Source organism: Sarcophilus harrisii, chromosome 3 (genome assembly GCF_902635505.1).
Source record: "Sarcophilus harrisii chromosome 3, mSarHar1.11, whole genome shotgun sequence".
NCBI classification, from domain to species: domain Eukaryota; kingdom Metazoa; phylum Chordata; class Mammalia; order Dasyuromorphia; family Dasyuridae; genus Sarcophilus; species Sarcophilus harrisii.
The window spans coordinates 428,596,467-428,613,826 of NC_045428.1; the positions used below are offsets into that span (position 1 = coordinate 428,596,467).

Consider the following 17,360-nt stretch of genomic DNA (forward strand, 5'->3'; position numbering starts at 1 on the left):
ATGGACCCATAATTTCACTGGTGTTTTTAACTCCTGAATAAGAAATTCCTTCTACCAAAGCAGGTTGGCATTTTTTATTTACAGTCTGTCTGTTTTTATTTACAGTGTTCAAAGAACACTGAGAGATATAGAAATTTGTCCCACAACCAGGATATGTCAGAGGGGTAAATGAACCAAAGTCCTCCTGGTTCTATTCTGAATTCTCCTGGATGGCAGCAATGGTTTACATGAAGCTTTTTTTATGTGGATTTTATAACAATGAGGAGGGACAATAATTTAAACTCTTTTCCTATTTATAAATTGCATATAGATTCTACCCATAAAAATGTGGAAAGAGCATATACATGGAACCTGAATTTAATGCCATATAGCATGGCTTATAGTGTTTCCTGAACTGGGCTGCCAAAGAGTTCCCTCCTACGATTGGGCATTCTAAGAGCATCTTTCATACTTTTGTCATTTTTCTCAGGCTTCCAATGCCCTACTAATAATAGGTTAAAGTTTTTCGTATTTACTTTTTGATTGTCAAATTTTGTAGACTGACAAACTAATGAACAGAAAATTAAAAACACACAATTCTAAAGCACATACTGAGTTAATGACATATCAAGAGATAATATAATAATCAGTAAATTATAACAACAGGAAGAACTAGACAGGACTGAAACAACTAAGCAACAATAACAATAGGAACAACTAACAAATAAGACTCCAAGGTATACTGTTCTTTATGTAACTTATCTACAAGCTGTATTACTTTCCCCTTTTATTCCTGTTTCTGTTCCTAAATGGGATAGATGAATGTTTATCCCTTTGTTATCTGAATGTTTTCTCCACCATTAGAATGTAAACTCCTAGAGGGTAAAGACTTTGTTTTTGTTTTTTGTTTTTTTTATCCTTGGTGCTAGCACAGTGCCTAGCAAATAATAAATGCTAAATAAATTCTTGTTGACTGACTTTTCATTGACTCTATCCTAGGTGAAACCAGGTGAAAAATCTTCTTGGCTTCTCATGGGAAAAGGTACAGATTCTGAAACAGATCAGATCTTAGCTTAGCTAAAATCATAATATGAAAGGATTAATTTTTAACTTATTTATAATTTCTGGTGCATATGTGAGAGGCACGTGGTTAAAAACAATCAAATTTTTTTTTTTGTGATTTTTTACTATAATTTCAAAATGGATTAAAGAAGCTTTGCCTCCTTAAATGTAATGATAGCAATATCAACCAAAGAAACATTTTAAGGAATTTCCATGAGACAAGCTGAAAAAGATGGTTGTCTAGTTTTAAATTAAAAGTTGAGTATATTAGAAAAATTCACTTGTATAATCCTTGGCTGGAACTGTTTAATAAACATTAATGAATTTGACTAATCAAATTGTTTGGTCATATCCAGTTCTGCCTTGGAAATATAAAACCTTAATGTACCATTCTTCATGTAGTGGTTGGAATTTAAAAAGAAAATGACTTCCTAAAGAATACTATATATACAAATACCAAAGTAAAGAGGGAAAACAGAATAATCCAGAGGATTCAGGTATAAAAACGTATTTATATAAACTCAATATTTGATTGTTGTGTTTTTTCCCCCCTGGTGAGGCAACTGGGGTTACGTGACTTGTCTAAGGTCACACAGCCTAATATGTGTTGGGCTGGATTTGAACTCAGGTCCTCCTGACTACAGGGCTGGTGCTCTATCCACAGCACCAAACAGTTCCCCTCTATGTTTCTAAATAACTAAAGTTAAAATGTTTTTAGGGATCTGAATTATTTTTAAAACTTCAATTGTCTACTTCATTTATCTGTGCTAATGTGTACCCAACACTTTCAAGAGCTTTCAGATAATCAGTTTTTTTTTTAATTCACTTGATCACTTTCATCTTAACAATTATTGCTACTCAAGAAATGTTTAATAAATCATTTGCTTCTGAGCACATACCTACTGTGTTGTGCCATCTATTTACTGCAAAAAGTCTGCTGCAAGTCACAGTTACCACTGCAGGAATGGTAAGGTGTGGAAGAGTGTTGGCTGCCACATGTGTGACTGGAGAATTTGATGGAAATTTCAGCACCATTATAACATCCTGTTGCATCTGATCTTTAAACATGAGTGGACTCTGTGGAAGGAAACACTGTTGAATAGAAAGGAGAGGAAAGCAGAAGGAAACAGAAGGGATAACACAGTTAGTGAGGAGGTCCAGGAAAAATGAGGTTAAATAGAGTATGGGTACAAACAGGCAAAATGGAACAATTGGAATATGACAGAAAGAGAAGAGCTTTGACATAAGGACAAAGCCTGCAGATTCATATTCAGAAAGAATCATAAGGGTTTTTACACAGTCAGTATCATGGGTTACAAAATAAAATAATCAGTACAAATTCAAATGCAGCAGTCAAACAAATGAAAAGTCAAGCTATGAGTATCTCTTTTTTGATGTCTAATTAACTATCAAATTCAGCTGATCTGGCTAAAAATCACTTGCCTGATGAAAATAAATGAGTTATTAAATCATTAATATAGCATGGCCCCCATCCTTCTATAGAAAATCCACTACCTATTTTTTTTTTAACCTTAGAATTGGTTGTTTTGGTGTCATATGAACAACTTCTATGTTTCTGATATTTATAGTTATAAACTATTAGTAAAATGTGTCAAGATAAACATTTTATATCTGAAACATACAAATCAACAAATAATTGTTGAGTGAATGTTATGTGTAAAGGATATGGAAAATACAATGTTCAAAATTACTATTATTTGATACCTGCAAAACTTTCATGTTATGGTGCTTTGCAGTCACTTGTGTTAGCTAATAATTCTCCATTACAGGAAATGAGAAAATCTAAATGTTCCAGCTAAACAATTCCATACCAATTTATGGTCTAATAATGTCCCCCAGGAAATCAATGACTGTGATTAGGCATTTCTCCAGGATAAGCATTTTTTAAATTTGAGAAGACTAACCTGGGAATAAAACTCCTTTGCCAAACTTTTTCAAAAATTAAGTGTTGGCGGCGATTCCCAGAACAATTCACTGAAAATACTTTACACTGGGTATTCTGAGGTTCTTCAGTAATTTCTACACAATATTCAAATACTTTATGAGAAAGAATGAACTAATCTGTGTCTGGAAGGAGCTTGTTAACAGTGAAACTTGATTCATCTAAGAGAAAATTTTTAGCAAAATGTTTAATTAAAAGTTCATCAGGTCTGTCTCAACAAAGAAAAACTTCAGCCAGTGAATGGTTTATCATACAGCCATAATGATTTTGTACAACCATCTGACCTGGTGCCCCTGCCTTTTCAGGGCAAAATATGATGAAAATTGAAACAGATGGCAATCCTCCCTCTCCAAGATCCCTGAATCTGTTATTAAAAGTATGATTAAATATACACCATTGGTGCATGTATGGCCTTAATCACTAAATAAATAATTGAATAGAAGATGGCCTACATGTGTGTTATGGACCATAATCTGAAATTCCTTTTTTTTTTTTAAATCTTACTTTGACTACAATTGGCCAGATATCTTGCTACAGTGTAAACACAGTTTTATTAGTTCACTGTTAATATAAAAGTCACTGAAAACTGTAATTGTTAAATATATTAGGTTTCTCAGGAAATTTCAATTTGAAAGGGTATTGAAAATAAAGTACTACATCAATATATGTATCTAACGGACCTTTTTATCAAAACTATTTATGAAAAAAATCAATATTTTACTTTTGGGAATAAATTTTGTTGTTTAAGACTAAAGTCAGAAGAATGCCTCTACTGTTTCCCCTGAATAAAGGAAAGAAATTCATATAATTAGATCACTAATTCTTTGCTTTTATCATGTACACATCATCACAGAAACACTTGTAAATGTTTATTCCTTTTCTTGAAATTCACTTATTATGAATGTGAGTTTATACAACAAGAGGGTAAGACAGAAAATGGAAGATAAGTAGAAGGTAAAATGTTTCTGCGAATACAAAAAAGATCAATCCAATAAAGTATACATAAATCCAACTTTTCTCTCTAGGGAGAGTCAAGATGTAAATGAATGAAGTAAAAAGCATTTTTTTTAAAGTTTGCCTAAACAGGTATTTCATATGACCTATAAAAGGTACTCAGGCAAAAAGGAAATAAAAAGTTTCCTACAGGCTGATGTCTCACCAGGTGCATGGCAGAGCTCCGAGGTGGATGTGGCTCAATAAGCAACTGAGATGGCGTCTGTCCAAAGTTCTGTATCTGTGCCTCCATGGCCTGCAGGAAAAGAAGAGTGATTGTCATAATCAATATGCATCAAAGAGGTAGGTCAACACAGTTTCTGACAATGCAAGCATATCCCAAGTCAGCCATGAAAAAAGTCTAGAAGATTCACGTGGTGCCCTTCTCCCAGGGCGCAGACTTATCCAAGTGTTAGTATTTTGTCGACAAGCTTTGCTTCTCTTTTCAAGCATGCTGCAGTTATCCAGATAACCATTCATATTTCCAGTAGCTAAGGGTACATGTGAGAATGTTAACCTGTGATGACATGCAGCCAAGGATTGGGGAAATTTCTTAACACTAAACTGCAACACATATACCTTAATAAAATCCTTTGTAAGAAGAAAAGTATGAGGATCTCTAATAAAAAAAGCCTCTGGAATCTTAATAGGAAGAAATGGAAAAATAAAGCAAATAAATAACAAAATAAAATTACTTCCCCAAATCACACATTCTCATCAACCATGTCTGAGGATGTCAGAGCAGAATATTAAATGCACACTTGTAATCTTGGTAAATTTTTATTTTTTTTTAAAAGATATTATGCTGTTTTAGCTTATCGTGCCTTTGTCTTTTAGAATTTTTGTTGCTACTTTTGAGAGTGGTAATTCATCTATTATAATTTTTAATCACACTGCAGATTGGACTCCCCAAAAGGGAAAAGGGGAAATATTTAAAGCACCCTGCATGACTCTATTTCTTAAAAGTATAGGGAGATAGAAACAGTAACAATATTTTATTACATCTAGTGGAAAAATATTTTTTAGATTTTAACTCTAAATAAACGTGAATTCTATGCTTCACACAATATGTTCTTGTGCAATTTTCCAAAGGATTATTAAATGAAATTTCCTCTACACTTTTAACATTTGAAGAGCAAAATACTTCAGTGTATTAGCTAGACTCACAGAGAAATATTTTATCTTGAAATATAAGTATGTAATTTCAGTGGACAAGCAGAAACTTAGTATTTATTATGATCATTATTTTGTTACCACACTTATTTTCTCCTGAAAATTGTGTGCAATTTGGTTGCTCGTAAAAGTGAAATATGAAAATCACTGGTTAGGGCTTTAAAAAGTCAGGTAAGTTGGTGAAGGTCTCTTATAATATAGTGTTGCTACTAACTAATTATATCAGCTTCTGCAATTCTCATTTATAAAGTGTTAAAATTTAACAATTTGTCTGCCTGGACTACATTTCAAGAAAATGTTTATCAATAAAAATGCGAATTGTTAAATTTATTAGCAATATTAAACATGAATGCATCATTAGCCACATATTTTAATGGGTGCATAAATGGAACTCCAGTTCTTTTCCTTATGTAGGCACTGAAGTGTATTGTATTTCTAAATGCTGTCCAATTTTCATGCACACATTTGTTTGCATGGTGTCCACTCATAAGCAAAGACTAACTCAACTAAATTCTACTTATATAAATATTATTTGACTTTGCAGCCTAGTGGGAGATTTATGATAATGAAAGGGAGTGGGGGAAGAGAGTATATATGTTTAAATTCATTTGTATTACAAACATTTAAAAATTATTTTGAAAAAGGAAACAGTAATTTTATGGTTAGGAATGTTCTATAAAAAGCAAATGCCCATTACCTAGTTTAATGTATTGATAGTAGCAAAATGCTCTGTAATAATAAATACTGATTGAAGTCTATGTTTATACTCATTAAAAATGTGCAGCAGCAGGCATATTTCACATTTTTCTAATTCGAATGTGCTTTAATTTTATTCATGAAAAAGAAGACTTGAAATTACAGTAACGATTGCTATGGCAGTATGAATTTAAGGGCAAGAATTGTTGTCTTATTTCTTCTCCATTTAACTCTTAACAACTTCTCCTGTGTTTGTGGCTCTGGGGGCTTCACCCTCTCTTTCACCATGATTGCATGATGCCCTGGATCCATTTGTGCGATGACCAGGTTCATTGTGAAGAGCATCTGAAGATCAGACTTCTTTGATCATCTTTTTTGGTTTATTATAACTTTCACCCTGGTACCCCTGGAATAATTACTGATAGTAATAGTATAGCTCACATCTAGGATTTCCCAAAAGAACAGAGCTGAAAGATACTCATTATACAGTATAAATCAGAAACACACTATTTCCCCTCAGAAAAGAAATGCTAACACCCATAAAAACCTCTATATTATAATAACTTCTGTGAGACCCCAAAGTGTATATTGACAAAATGACTTTTAAAAAGGATATAGTAACATTAATATAGCTACTGTTTGTATCTCCTCTGACAACATATGAGTTCTTCACTGTTATCAAATAACATTTACTAAAAGAAAAATTCTTAGGCAGTACTTCATTATATATACTTTCAAGCACATGATAAAATGAATTTTTGAAGCATTAGATAGGAAATAAATTTTAAATATTTCAAAAGCAAAACCCTAAATTATATTTTTTCTCTAAAGCATCATCCTTATTATTACTATTAATAATAATAGCTAGCATTTATACAGTGTCTAAATGCTAGGCACTGTGATAATACTTTACAAATTTTATCCCACTTGATCCTCACATGAATCCTGGGAAATAGGTATTATTATTAGCTCTATTTTATAGTTGAGGAAATTAAGGCAAACAGGTTAAGTCCTTTTCTCAAAGTTATGCAACTAGTAAATGTTTGAGGGTAGATCTGAACTCTCCCTGAAGGCATGAATCTTGTTTTCCAAAGTACTTCTGGGGAAATGTTCACTTTTGTTCTTGCTACATCTATGAAGAAAATACTTCTTTTTAAAAGCTAATTGATATTCATTGGCTAAATGGAATTGAAGTGCTAGTCAGTCACTGATACTAGCAGTGAGTGGAACATATCAAGATATTGCAGAGAGAAAAAATATTCCAAAACTTCAGGAGAATTTCTGGGTGGGAAAGATAAAGCAGCATGACACTCTGGGCAGCAAGCCCAGAATGATGCTAGCTGTATTTGGAAGGCAGAAAATAGAAATCAATGATTCTATGAAACAAGAAATATTAGAATATTGTCAAAAGATTGGACATAAGGCATCTGCTATCAAAAGCTGAGAAAACCACTGGAAGAAATTAGTTGTGGAGATAAAATTGGCTTTACAAAGATTGTTAAGGGGAGCATAAGTACTGACGAGACCTAGCAATCTGGAAAGACTATTACATATCTATTGTCCAAGGACCAACTTAGGTAACCTGAGAAAGACTCATCAGCAGACTGACCAAAAAGTAATGAATTATTATTTTTTTTATCATAACTCATGAAGATCTCTTAATAAGTCATGGAAGAATTGAAATCTATGTCAGGGCCCCTATGATTGAGCCCCACCCAAGGCCACTGGACTTTAAGGTCCCTGAAGGCAGAGACTGTCTTTTGCCTCTCTTTATATCCTCAGTGTTTAGCACAGTGCCTGGTATAGAAAAGGTGTTTCACAGATGCTAGCTGACCACAAAGTTGCTCAAGTGATTTTCCTGAAATATAAAACTGATCATATTACTACTCAACAATGAACTCTATTTGTACCTTATTAGCTGGAAAATAAAAGACATGATAATTAACTTGAAGAATCTGAAAAGGATAAAATAATGATGACTTGTTCTGCTTGGCCTCAAAGAGAATTGGGAGCCAAGGATGGAAGCTGGAAAAAGAAATACTCAGGATTGACATATAGGCAAACACAGAGTCGTTTTAATGTGGAATGGACTGGTAAAGGGCAAAGATATTATGCTTAACAGTGGTTTTCAAGTGCAGCAGGATGACCACTGTCTTTAGAACTGTAGAGGAGACTATAATTCAAGCACAGGTTGGGCTAAATGGGATTTAGGGTGCCTTCTAGATAAGAGATTTTATGAATGCATAAAATCCTAAAAGACCAAACGGAAGCCTCTCACATGCTGTGTAGATCTTCCAAAGCAAGAGTTCTTTACCTAAGTAAGACCCATCAACTTGTCCACACACAAGCACATACTTCAACCACTCTCACAACCATACTTCAATGTTCCTGGTTTCCATTCTAATTCTCTGTATTTTATTTTATATATTTAAAATCATTATTCTGAGGAGTTCATAGGCTTTACCTAGTTTAAGACATAAAACTTAAGAATTCCTGTTCTACTATGTTCAAAAAGTTATCAAACTGTGCATACCTTTTGATCCAGCAGTGTTACTACTGGGCTTACATCCCAAAGAGATATTAAAGAAGAGAAAGGGCTCTGTATGTGCAAGAATGTGGCAGCCCTCTTTGTAGTGACCAGAAACTGGAAACTGAGGGGATGCCCATCAATTGGAGAATGGCTGAATAAATTGTGGTATATGGATGTTATGGAATATTATTATTTTATAAGAAATGACCAGCAGGATGATTTCAGAAAGGCCTGGAGAGAGTTACATGAACTGATGCCGAGTGAAACGAGCAGAACCAGGAGATCATTATATACCTCAACAACAATACTATATGATGATCAATTCTGATGGACCTGGCCATCTTCAGCAATGAGATGAACCAAATCAGTTCTAACAGAGCAGTAATGAATTGAACCAGCTACACCCAGCAAAAGAACTCTGGGAGATAACTAAGAACCATAACATTGAATTCCTAATCCCTATATTTTTGCCTGCCTGCATTTTGGATTTCCTTCACAGGCTAATCGTATAATATTTCAGAGTCCGATTCTTTTTGTACAGCAAAATAACAGTTTGGACATGTATATTTATTTTGAATTTAACTTATACTTTAATATATTTAACATGTATTGGTCATCCTGCCATCTAGGGGAGGGGGTAGGGGGAAGGAGGGGAAAAATTGGAACAAAAGGTTGGCAATTGTCAATGCTGTAAAATTACCCATGCATATAACTTGTAAATAAAAGGCTATTAAAAATTGAAAAAAAAAAGAATTCCTGTTCCAAAGGGAATTTTGGAAGGATATAGACAAGAAATACTATGTAAGGCATAAAAGAATAGTAATCTGCATACTTCATGAGGGTACTTAAATAACAGCAAACTTTCATTTTAGTATTAAAATAAAAAATATGTTCTGAAAAGTTACATCGGAAAAAATTTATAAAATTCCTTTCTGGATATCTTGGGGTAATTTTTTTGAGACTGGGTCTTCCTATCTTGTTCATTGGATCTGTCTTGTAGGTACCCATGGGACCAGTCCCATTACTGACATATACAGGTCTGACTTGTATCATTTCTAATATGGATCAGTTCACTCCTCCTTAGTAGTATCCTACTGGGTTGAGTTTTACATAACAAGAATATGAATTCTTAATATTCTCAATTTTTACCCAATGAACACAATTGATAGCCCCCAAACATTGTGCTTGCTGGACATGTGATTGGCAACTCTTTGAAAGATATAAAACTTGAGATATTATTATGTACTAATGATACCACAGTTTACTTTTAAATTTTTTTGCTTATAGCAAAGAATAAAAGAAAACCTACAAGGAAGCAAAGATGGAGTGTTAGGAATACAATGTCTTCTATTATTACATATGCTATATACTTATATATTTCTTGAAATGGAAACTTTTTTTTACACATTTGAATCCTTCCTGATGTTCTCTGCCAGGTACATGACAATTTTCTATATATATTTAATACTTAAATGCAAAATAGAAAAGCAAAACAACTAAAAATTGTCATGTGCCCAGTACACACACACACACAGACACACACACATTCACACAGACATCCTATAGTGGTAAACCTTTATTACTTTTGACAAAATTGAGCTACAAATGTTTTTTTCTATTATGTAATATTTATGTGTATCTATTTGTATTCATCTACCATGAATTGTCAGGAGATGCTCAGCAAGATGCAACTAGAGTGAACCTACAGGGTTGAGGTATGTTCTAATATGCTATTAGTTAAAATTTTTATTCAAGATGTTCCAAAAATGCAAATATAAAAGAACATATTATAAAACATGAATTAAAATGAGATCACTTTCAGTTTAAATGTTTTTCATGTATTTGGATCTTATTTCTTTTTCTAGCTATAATATGTCTAAAAGGGAATTGGCATTAAAAACTCAGGATATAATCACAGAAAACAAGAGGACCATAATGAGGTGTTAATTTAACATTAAAAATGTGGCCATGTTCAGTATTCCTTTATGAACCCCAATTAAATCCTTTGATTCAGAAAGAAGCAATGCTAGTGGCCAAGCAATAAATAACCATGTTCCCAGGTAGCATTAAGATGGTAGCGGTAGTAGAACAGCTAGAAAGAAAGGCAGTTTAAATGAATTTAGTGGATTAACCTAGCTTTCAGTGAGATGTGTAGATTCTTTCTAGTGTCTACCTCTACCTGAAATCCTACTCTTCAGGTTCCACCCAGCTTCTTAGGGTCTTCCCACCATGAAGAGTCATTACCAGGTCTTTGGGAATGAGACTGTGTGAGCAGAGAGAATGTAAGGAGCTTTTGGACAGATGCTGTGTCATTAGAAGCATAAAAATAGATTCTTGGTTATAACCCTCTTTTGAGTTCAAATGCCTTAATACATCCTCCTTGACAGTAATTCTTCATTACTTGTCATTTCCTTTCTTTTATCAGTATCCTTCATGGAAGTCTAAAGTCTTTTCTCTTGGACACAGAGAAAAATACATTTCTTAAAAGTTTATTTGTTTTTCTCTATTTTAAACATTTACTGGGTCTTTATGGATAGTTAACAACAGACATTTGTTTGTTTGAGTGTGCTTATTGGGACTCCAGTAAGGAAGTGATGATTGAGGTTGAAGCATTCCAGGAGAGGAAAGGGAGAGATTTAGACCTGAGGGTATTATGTCAAAGTACTTTCTTTGTCTGGGACTTACTTGAAGCTTTAAAAAATAATAAGAAAGAAAAAAAGAAAAAGAATTATAGGTTGTTTTGTTACAGCTTCCCAGAGTAAAGAAAGAATATTTATACTGGGGAACCCACCTCAGAAATGAATTATTAGGTACAGAAAGAATAAATGAACAGAGTAGGCTGCTCAATACACACTCCAACAATGGTACATATAGATCTCTAAATTAAAGGAATATTTCAATGATTAAAAACTGTTCCTCTTGGAAAAGTTCTAAAACAAATAATGTTTTCATCTTTAAATCGAGGAAGAAGAACTAGATGATCTCTAAGGTCTTAAATCTGATGAGTCTATGAATATTAAAAAAAATTACTAAACACCAAACATTTCTATTAGTGATATTATATTCTTCCTGAGGTAGGATAGTAAAAGCTCTGGACTTGGAATCAGGTAAACCTGAGTTTTGACAATTACAGTCTCTTAAGAATTCCATCAGGACCGCTGGGTGGAGCAGTGATAGAGCACCAAGCCTGGAGCCAGGAAGTCCTGAGTTCAACTCTGACTTCGGATACCCATATGTGATCCTGGGCAAGTCATTTAACTCAAGTTTCCTCATTTATAAAATGAGCTGGAGAAGAAAATGGTAAACCACTCCAGTATCCTTACCAAGAAAACCCCAAATGGAGTCATGAAGAGTTGGACCCCATTGAAAAAGACTAAACAACAATAAAGAGCTCTATGTCATGTAAGTCCCTTTACCTCTTTGGTCTCAGTTTCCTAATATGCTGTATCATCATCATCAGTAATATCTACCTTACTGGATTTTTGTGCTCAAATTAAATAATTCATGTAAAGCTCTTTATAAAGGCACCTCTTCCTTTCTTTCTTGTATCTTTCTTTCTCTTCGCCCATTCAGTAATGTCTCCAAACCCCCAACTAAACCATATTTTCCTCTTGACCAAAATATAGTTATAAAACAATATCACAGTATTATTCTCCCTGGAGGAAGTGAAATGTGCACAATCCTATTGGTATGACTAAATACAGGAATTAGAAAAACCTGGAGAGGATGCATGATGTATTGAATAGAGAGCTGGTCTTGAAGTTTAGGAGGATATGGGTTCAAGTTCTGACCTGGACAGACATATGCTGCCTATGTAATTAGTCATATCATTTAAGTCTCTAAGTACTCTAGTTAACTAAGATTATAAATTGCAGAAAAGGTACCCAGGAATTCTTATCAATGAAATCATACCTTCACTTCTTTATTGTCATATAAAAAACATTACAGACTGACCCTATACTTAGATAAGATTTTGCTTCTAGAAAAAAAAGAAAAAAGAAATGGTAGGAAAAAATTAAGTATACAAATTCTTATTCTAGAGTCTTTAAAAATTAGCTATGTAAATATAAGTACCTAATACTATCCTTATTTTCCCTTTGTGTCTGGTGGGGTACTATTAACATATTTTTTCATGCAGGGAAGATAGGAAAGCTGTCTTCTACCAAATTCCCAAATGACTCTTTAACCTTGCTTTTGAACTTAACCTAGAGATACTTTTCTATGATGGCTTTACAATTTGATGCTTGTTCTTTCCAAAACGTTACTTTTCAGACAATCAAGCAGATAATGCTTAGCAAAAAAAAAAAAAATGGATAAAATCCAAAATTTAATATAATAATTATGGCCAACAAGTGGCTAATTTAATTCATTCTTTCCTATATTTGAGCCATAAAAACATTAAAATTTGGTTTCAACATGCCACCTACCTCTTTAGAGAGAGATCAAAGGCTTAGTGCATAATGAAATGTGCTTTTTTTTTTTTTTTTTTTTTTAAAAGATATGGCCAATAAGAAAATGCTTTGCTTGACTATACATGTTTATAATAAGGTTTTGTTATTTTTTTTCTTTTTCATTTGGGGAGACAGTGTTGAGAGAGAAGGTGGATTTTTTTTTTGATAAAATTAATAAAAAATAAATTTGAATGAGAAAAATTAGCACACATGAATGAAACAGGTGATTTCTTTTAATGCAGTATAATATATTGGGCTGACAAAGTATGAAAATAATTGATCAATGAAAAAACTAGTAAGAAAAAAAATCATATTGTTTTCTGTTGGCAAATATTTTATTTTTCACCTAAGTTTTTGAGTATCATGTTGGTAACTCCATAAGACAAATCACAGAAAACATTTGAGTATCTTTGTTATATAATACTTGACCAATATTTTTTATTTCTTATGTAGATTGAGATAAAGAATTCAATTCCTAGAAAATTTATTTCTTCAGGCGAAAAAGGATACACCATTTATACTGTATTTTGTTATTTTTTCAAGATAATACTCAATAGAAAGAAAAAGATGCAAAAGACTGCTAGTTTTTAAAGTACTTTAAGTGATAACACTTTGATTTTTATTTTATTTAAACTTATTTAAATTATTTATTACTTATTTAATTTAATTATTTATTATTATGAATATATTATATATGATAATTACACATATAATTATGTATATTAATGATATAATAATATTAAATAATTTAAATTATAATAAGGCAAGATCATATGTGATTAATATTAAATAATTTAAATTATAATAAGGCAAGATCATATGTGATTTTTTTTAATGCTAGAAAAATAAAAGCAAAGTAAATCAGGCAAATATTCATATTTGACTATTTTTTGCTCTATAAACATTAAATTATATACAAATTAGAATATGAGAAACATTTTGGTGGAAAGAGGAGTATAGACTAATTTCACTGATTATGTCAAGGTTGCCATTTGTGTTTGAAGACTGAATGTGTCGCTGTTCAATTATTTTTCAGCCATGTCCAAATCTTATTCCACTTGGGGTTTTTCTGGCAAAGATATTACAGGGGTTTGCCATTTCCTTCTCTAGCTCATTTTACAAATAAGGAAACTGAGACAAACAGGGTGAAGTGACTTGCCAAGATTCATACAGCTAGTAAGTTTTTGAGGTCATATTTGACTTCAGAAAGATGAGTCATTTTGATTCCAGGTCCAGTATTATAGAACTTTTAGTTTGTCTGAGTGATAAAAAAGCACATGTATAGGCCAGTGAAAGAAGCTGTAACGTCTCTTACCCATTCATGTTTGTCTTCAAGAAAAGAATTAAGACATAAATTTGGTGACTCACACTGAGACCAGAAGCTCTGAATTTACTCATTAGGCCAGGGAGGGTGAGTAGCACAAAGGCAGGATAGTGCTACTCATTCTTTACTTAATACCTTCTTTTTTTTTTTTTTTTTTAAATACCAGTTATGTGTGCAGCAATATTTTATGTTCTGTTTGAATAACATACAATCCCTGCCCTCGTGTAGCTTACTGTCACAAACACACATGTAAAAGGCAGTCTTCTCTGACACATTCTGGGTGTTGTAACAGTTCAAGTTTAAATGAGCCCTGTGCTTACTGCCTCAGGATTTGTATAGCTAAGCCTATCGCAGACATGAATTATGTGTAACAAAGAAAAAGTAACTTTCTTCCTTATATACACATTAAAAAAATTAGTTAACAAGAAAGATCTAGTCACTAAAAGGTTAAAAATAGCTGCGCTTAACTTATATAAACATATGTATTATGGTTTAGAGACAAAGACTCAGTCTTTAGGCAGGTGGTATAATTATTCCAAATCAAAATTATGTACTTATATTTAATTGAATTTACATTTTAAGGAAATAATTAGGTTTGGTTATAGGCAGCAGGACATGCTTTAAAATGTTCCTCTCTATTCTTGACATAAATGGAAAACCATAATTTAGATATACTGTACAGAATTCAAATGGCTTTAAGCAGGCACATTATCAATATGTTTAAAACCTTTAAAAAACAAGCCTTGAACATCTTTAACTGAAATGGCTAGGTACTTAGATTGAGTAATATCTACTTCAACAAACTGAGGCAACACAATGTGTTTTGAATAATTGTTAATTTATGCTGAGGTAACAACAATGTAATATAACTGAAATCTATGTTAATAGAAGAAAAGGAAATCCCTTCCAGCTATTTCTGTTACAATCAGCAGGCTGGCTTCCCTTGAGTAAAATATGACTTTAAATGCATGTTAAATTGCATGCTGTTAATTTCTGAAAATCAATAATTAGCACATTTCAACACCACACAATAAAAATAGCATGTAGATAAAGAAAAGTATATCTCATTTAAATGACATACATTATTCTTGGGATATCTGCATTATTTATTTATGCTTTTATACTAAAAGGCAGACAACTGATGAGCTTGAATTAGCTAAGAACTATTCTTATTACTAGGGGAAAACATAACTAAACTAAATCAACTAAAGATTTATTCATTAATCAAAATAAATTTGATGCTATTTTTATTTGATATTAATTCTATTCTCAGATTGAAGGATGACATCTTGGTCCTCCAAGTTTTATTATAAATAATAAGAATTACATAGACTACCAGATCTCTAAGGTCTTTTCCAGTCTAATGTCAAGGGTCATGTTCTTTATTTTTTTTTTAAATAATTCTTATGAAATTCAAGAGAATCTCAATTTAATTCCATATTTTGATGTTTATTTTGTTCATTTCCATTATGATTTTTGCTTTTGAATTTATTAAGGCTTTTATTTCAAGAAAATTCTCATTATTATAATTATTACAGAAACAAATTCAAGACTTTTGGAAATCCTTATCAACTATTTTGTCATCAAAGTCAAATGATTGCTTTAGCTAAATGATTGAACAACCAATGTGATTATTTTTTAATGGATCAATGTTTTTGACTAGTTATAATCTCTTCATGAAATTACTTCCCTGGAGAAGCATATCTCCCATCCCATATGTGGAGACAAGAAGGCCTCCATGAATTTGTAAATATGCAGTACTGTGGGTATGATTTATTCAAGCAGATCTAGAAGGGTGGTTTTGAAATCCCTTGTCAGATCAAAGAAATCAGAAATGGGGAAAAAAACAAAAACCAAAACTCTACCACCACTAAGCAAGGGGATAAAAAAGGAAAAAAGCTAGAGTAAGTAATATACATCAAAACAAACAAATGCTAGAAGCTAGCACCAGAAGTCTTTATGAAAACCAGAATGATAAAATATATTAATTTTTTTCTCATAAATTTTGGATTTAACCATCAAGGAAGGCCAAGATTCTAGATCTTGTCCAAAAGACATATCTGTCTTGTTGGTTCTTGACAGCCATATCATGTCAGTTCTCTGTAGTAGCAAGGAATATTTCAGTAAGAAAATAAAGTGAAAACTGATGTGATCTATTCTGTGTCCTGTGGGCATATTTTCACTATAAGAGATCCAAAGGGATGCTTTGTTATTCTTGTCAGATCAAAGAAAGAGATAAAAGAAGAAAATATAATCTAGAAAAGTAAAACCCAGAAAATCAGTAACAGAAAAATAGGATAAAAGAACACATTTTAATGACTTTATATTACTTAAATATGATCAAGATTGCACTCTGTGTTTAAAAAACAGCTCTACACCAGCTATTTTTCATCAATCATATATTTCTGTGACTGCTAGCAAAACTATATTATAGGTTTAGCTTTTAGGAATTGTTAAACATAGTCACTTTAATCATTTTTCATTTTGGCCACATAGGCTATAGGTTTGCCTAAGTATTCTGCATAATATGACTGTTCAGAACCTAGGCATAATGAAAGTTTTGACAAAAATGTGTCTAAGAATGCAACAGAAATGGCTTAGTTAAGCTGATTTTATATAGTGCTACAAAAATGGTTGAAAAAAATTTTAAGTTAATCAAATGAATGCTTTAGCTAATATGACTGAACAACCAATGTGGTTATTTTTAATGGATCAATGTTTTGGACTGGTTATCATGAAAACAAAGCTATTTTATAGTCACTTAAAAGTTATGTTTTTTGACATACACATATTATCTGGCCTATGAGGTAATATGATTGATACAAGTATTTCTATGATTATCAATGTAAACAATCATTTATTAACCATTTAAAAGTATTTTTTCATTGTTCAAATGAAAGTACAAATAGTAAAAATCAGTTTATATAGATTGTATGCCTTTTTTGAAATCCATAATCAGCATTTTTATATTCTGCTATTTAGGGCACAGCAATATAAAAAATGATGAAGCACTAAAAATTACAAAATACTTATGATTTATTAAATAGTTTTTAGATCATATTCACTATAATTTAATTATTTGGTATGGTCTGGCAATAAACTGACAATCTCTAATAGGAGAAGTAACCTGGCTATCTTTAACAAAGTTCATCATATTAACTGCAGGATGCCTACTTTTAAACTATGTTA

The 17,360-nt window shown here is 32.2% G+C and overlaps 1 protein-coding gene across 8 annotated transcripts in view; it reads right to left on the bottom strand.

The window, feature by feature from the left end:
- Nucleotides 1-17,360, bottom strand: part of NBEA (neurobeachin) — a 727,838-nt gene that overhangs the window by 34,365 nt on the left and 676,113 nt on the right. For 6 of the 8 annotated variants that reach the window (XM_031960705.1, XM_031960707.1, XM_031960704.1 and 3 more), the window contains 2 exons: nt 4,164-4,253; nt 1,941-2,133 (listed from right to left, as the gene is read on the bottom strand). In XM_031960705.1, coding sequence (XP_031816565.1) covers nt 1,941-2,133; nt 4,164-4,253 — 283 coding nt within the window. The remainder of the gene's footprint in view (nt 1-1,940; nt 2,134-4,163; nt 4,254-17,360) is intronic. The other 2 variants (XM_031960710.1, XM_031960706.1) reach the window with 1 other exon arrangement.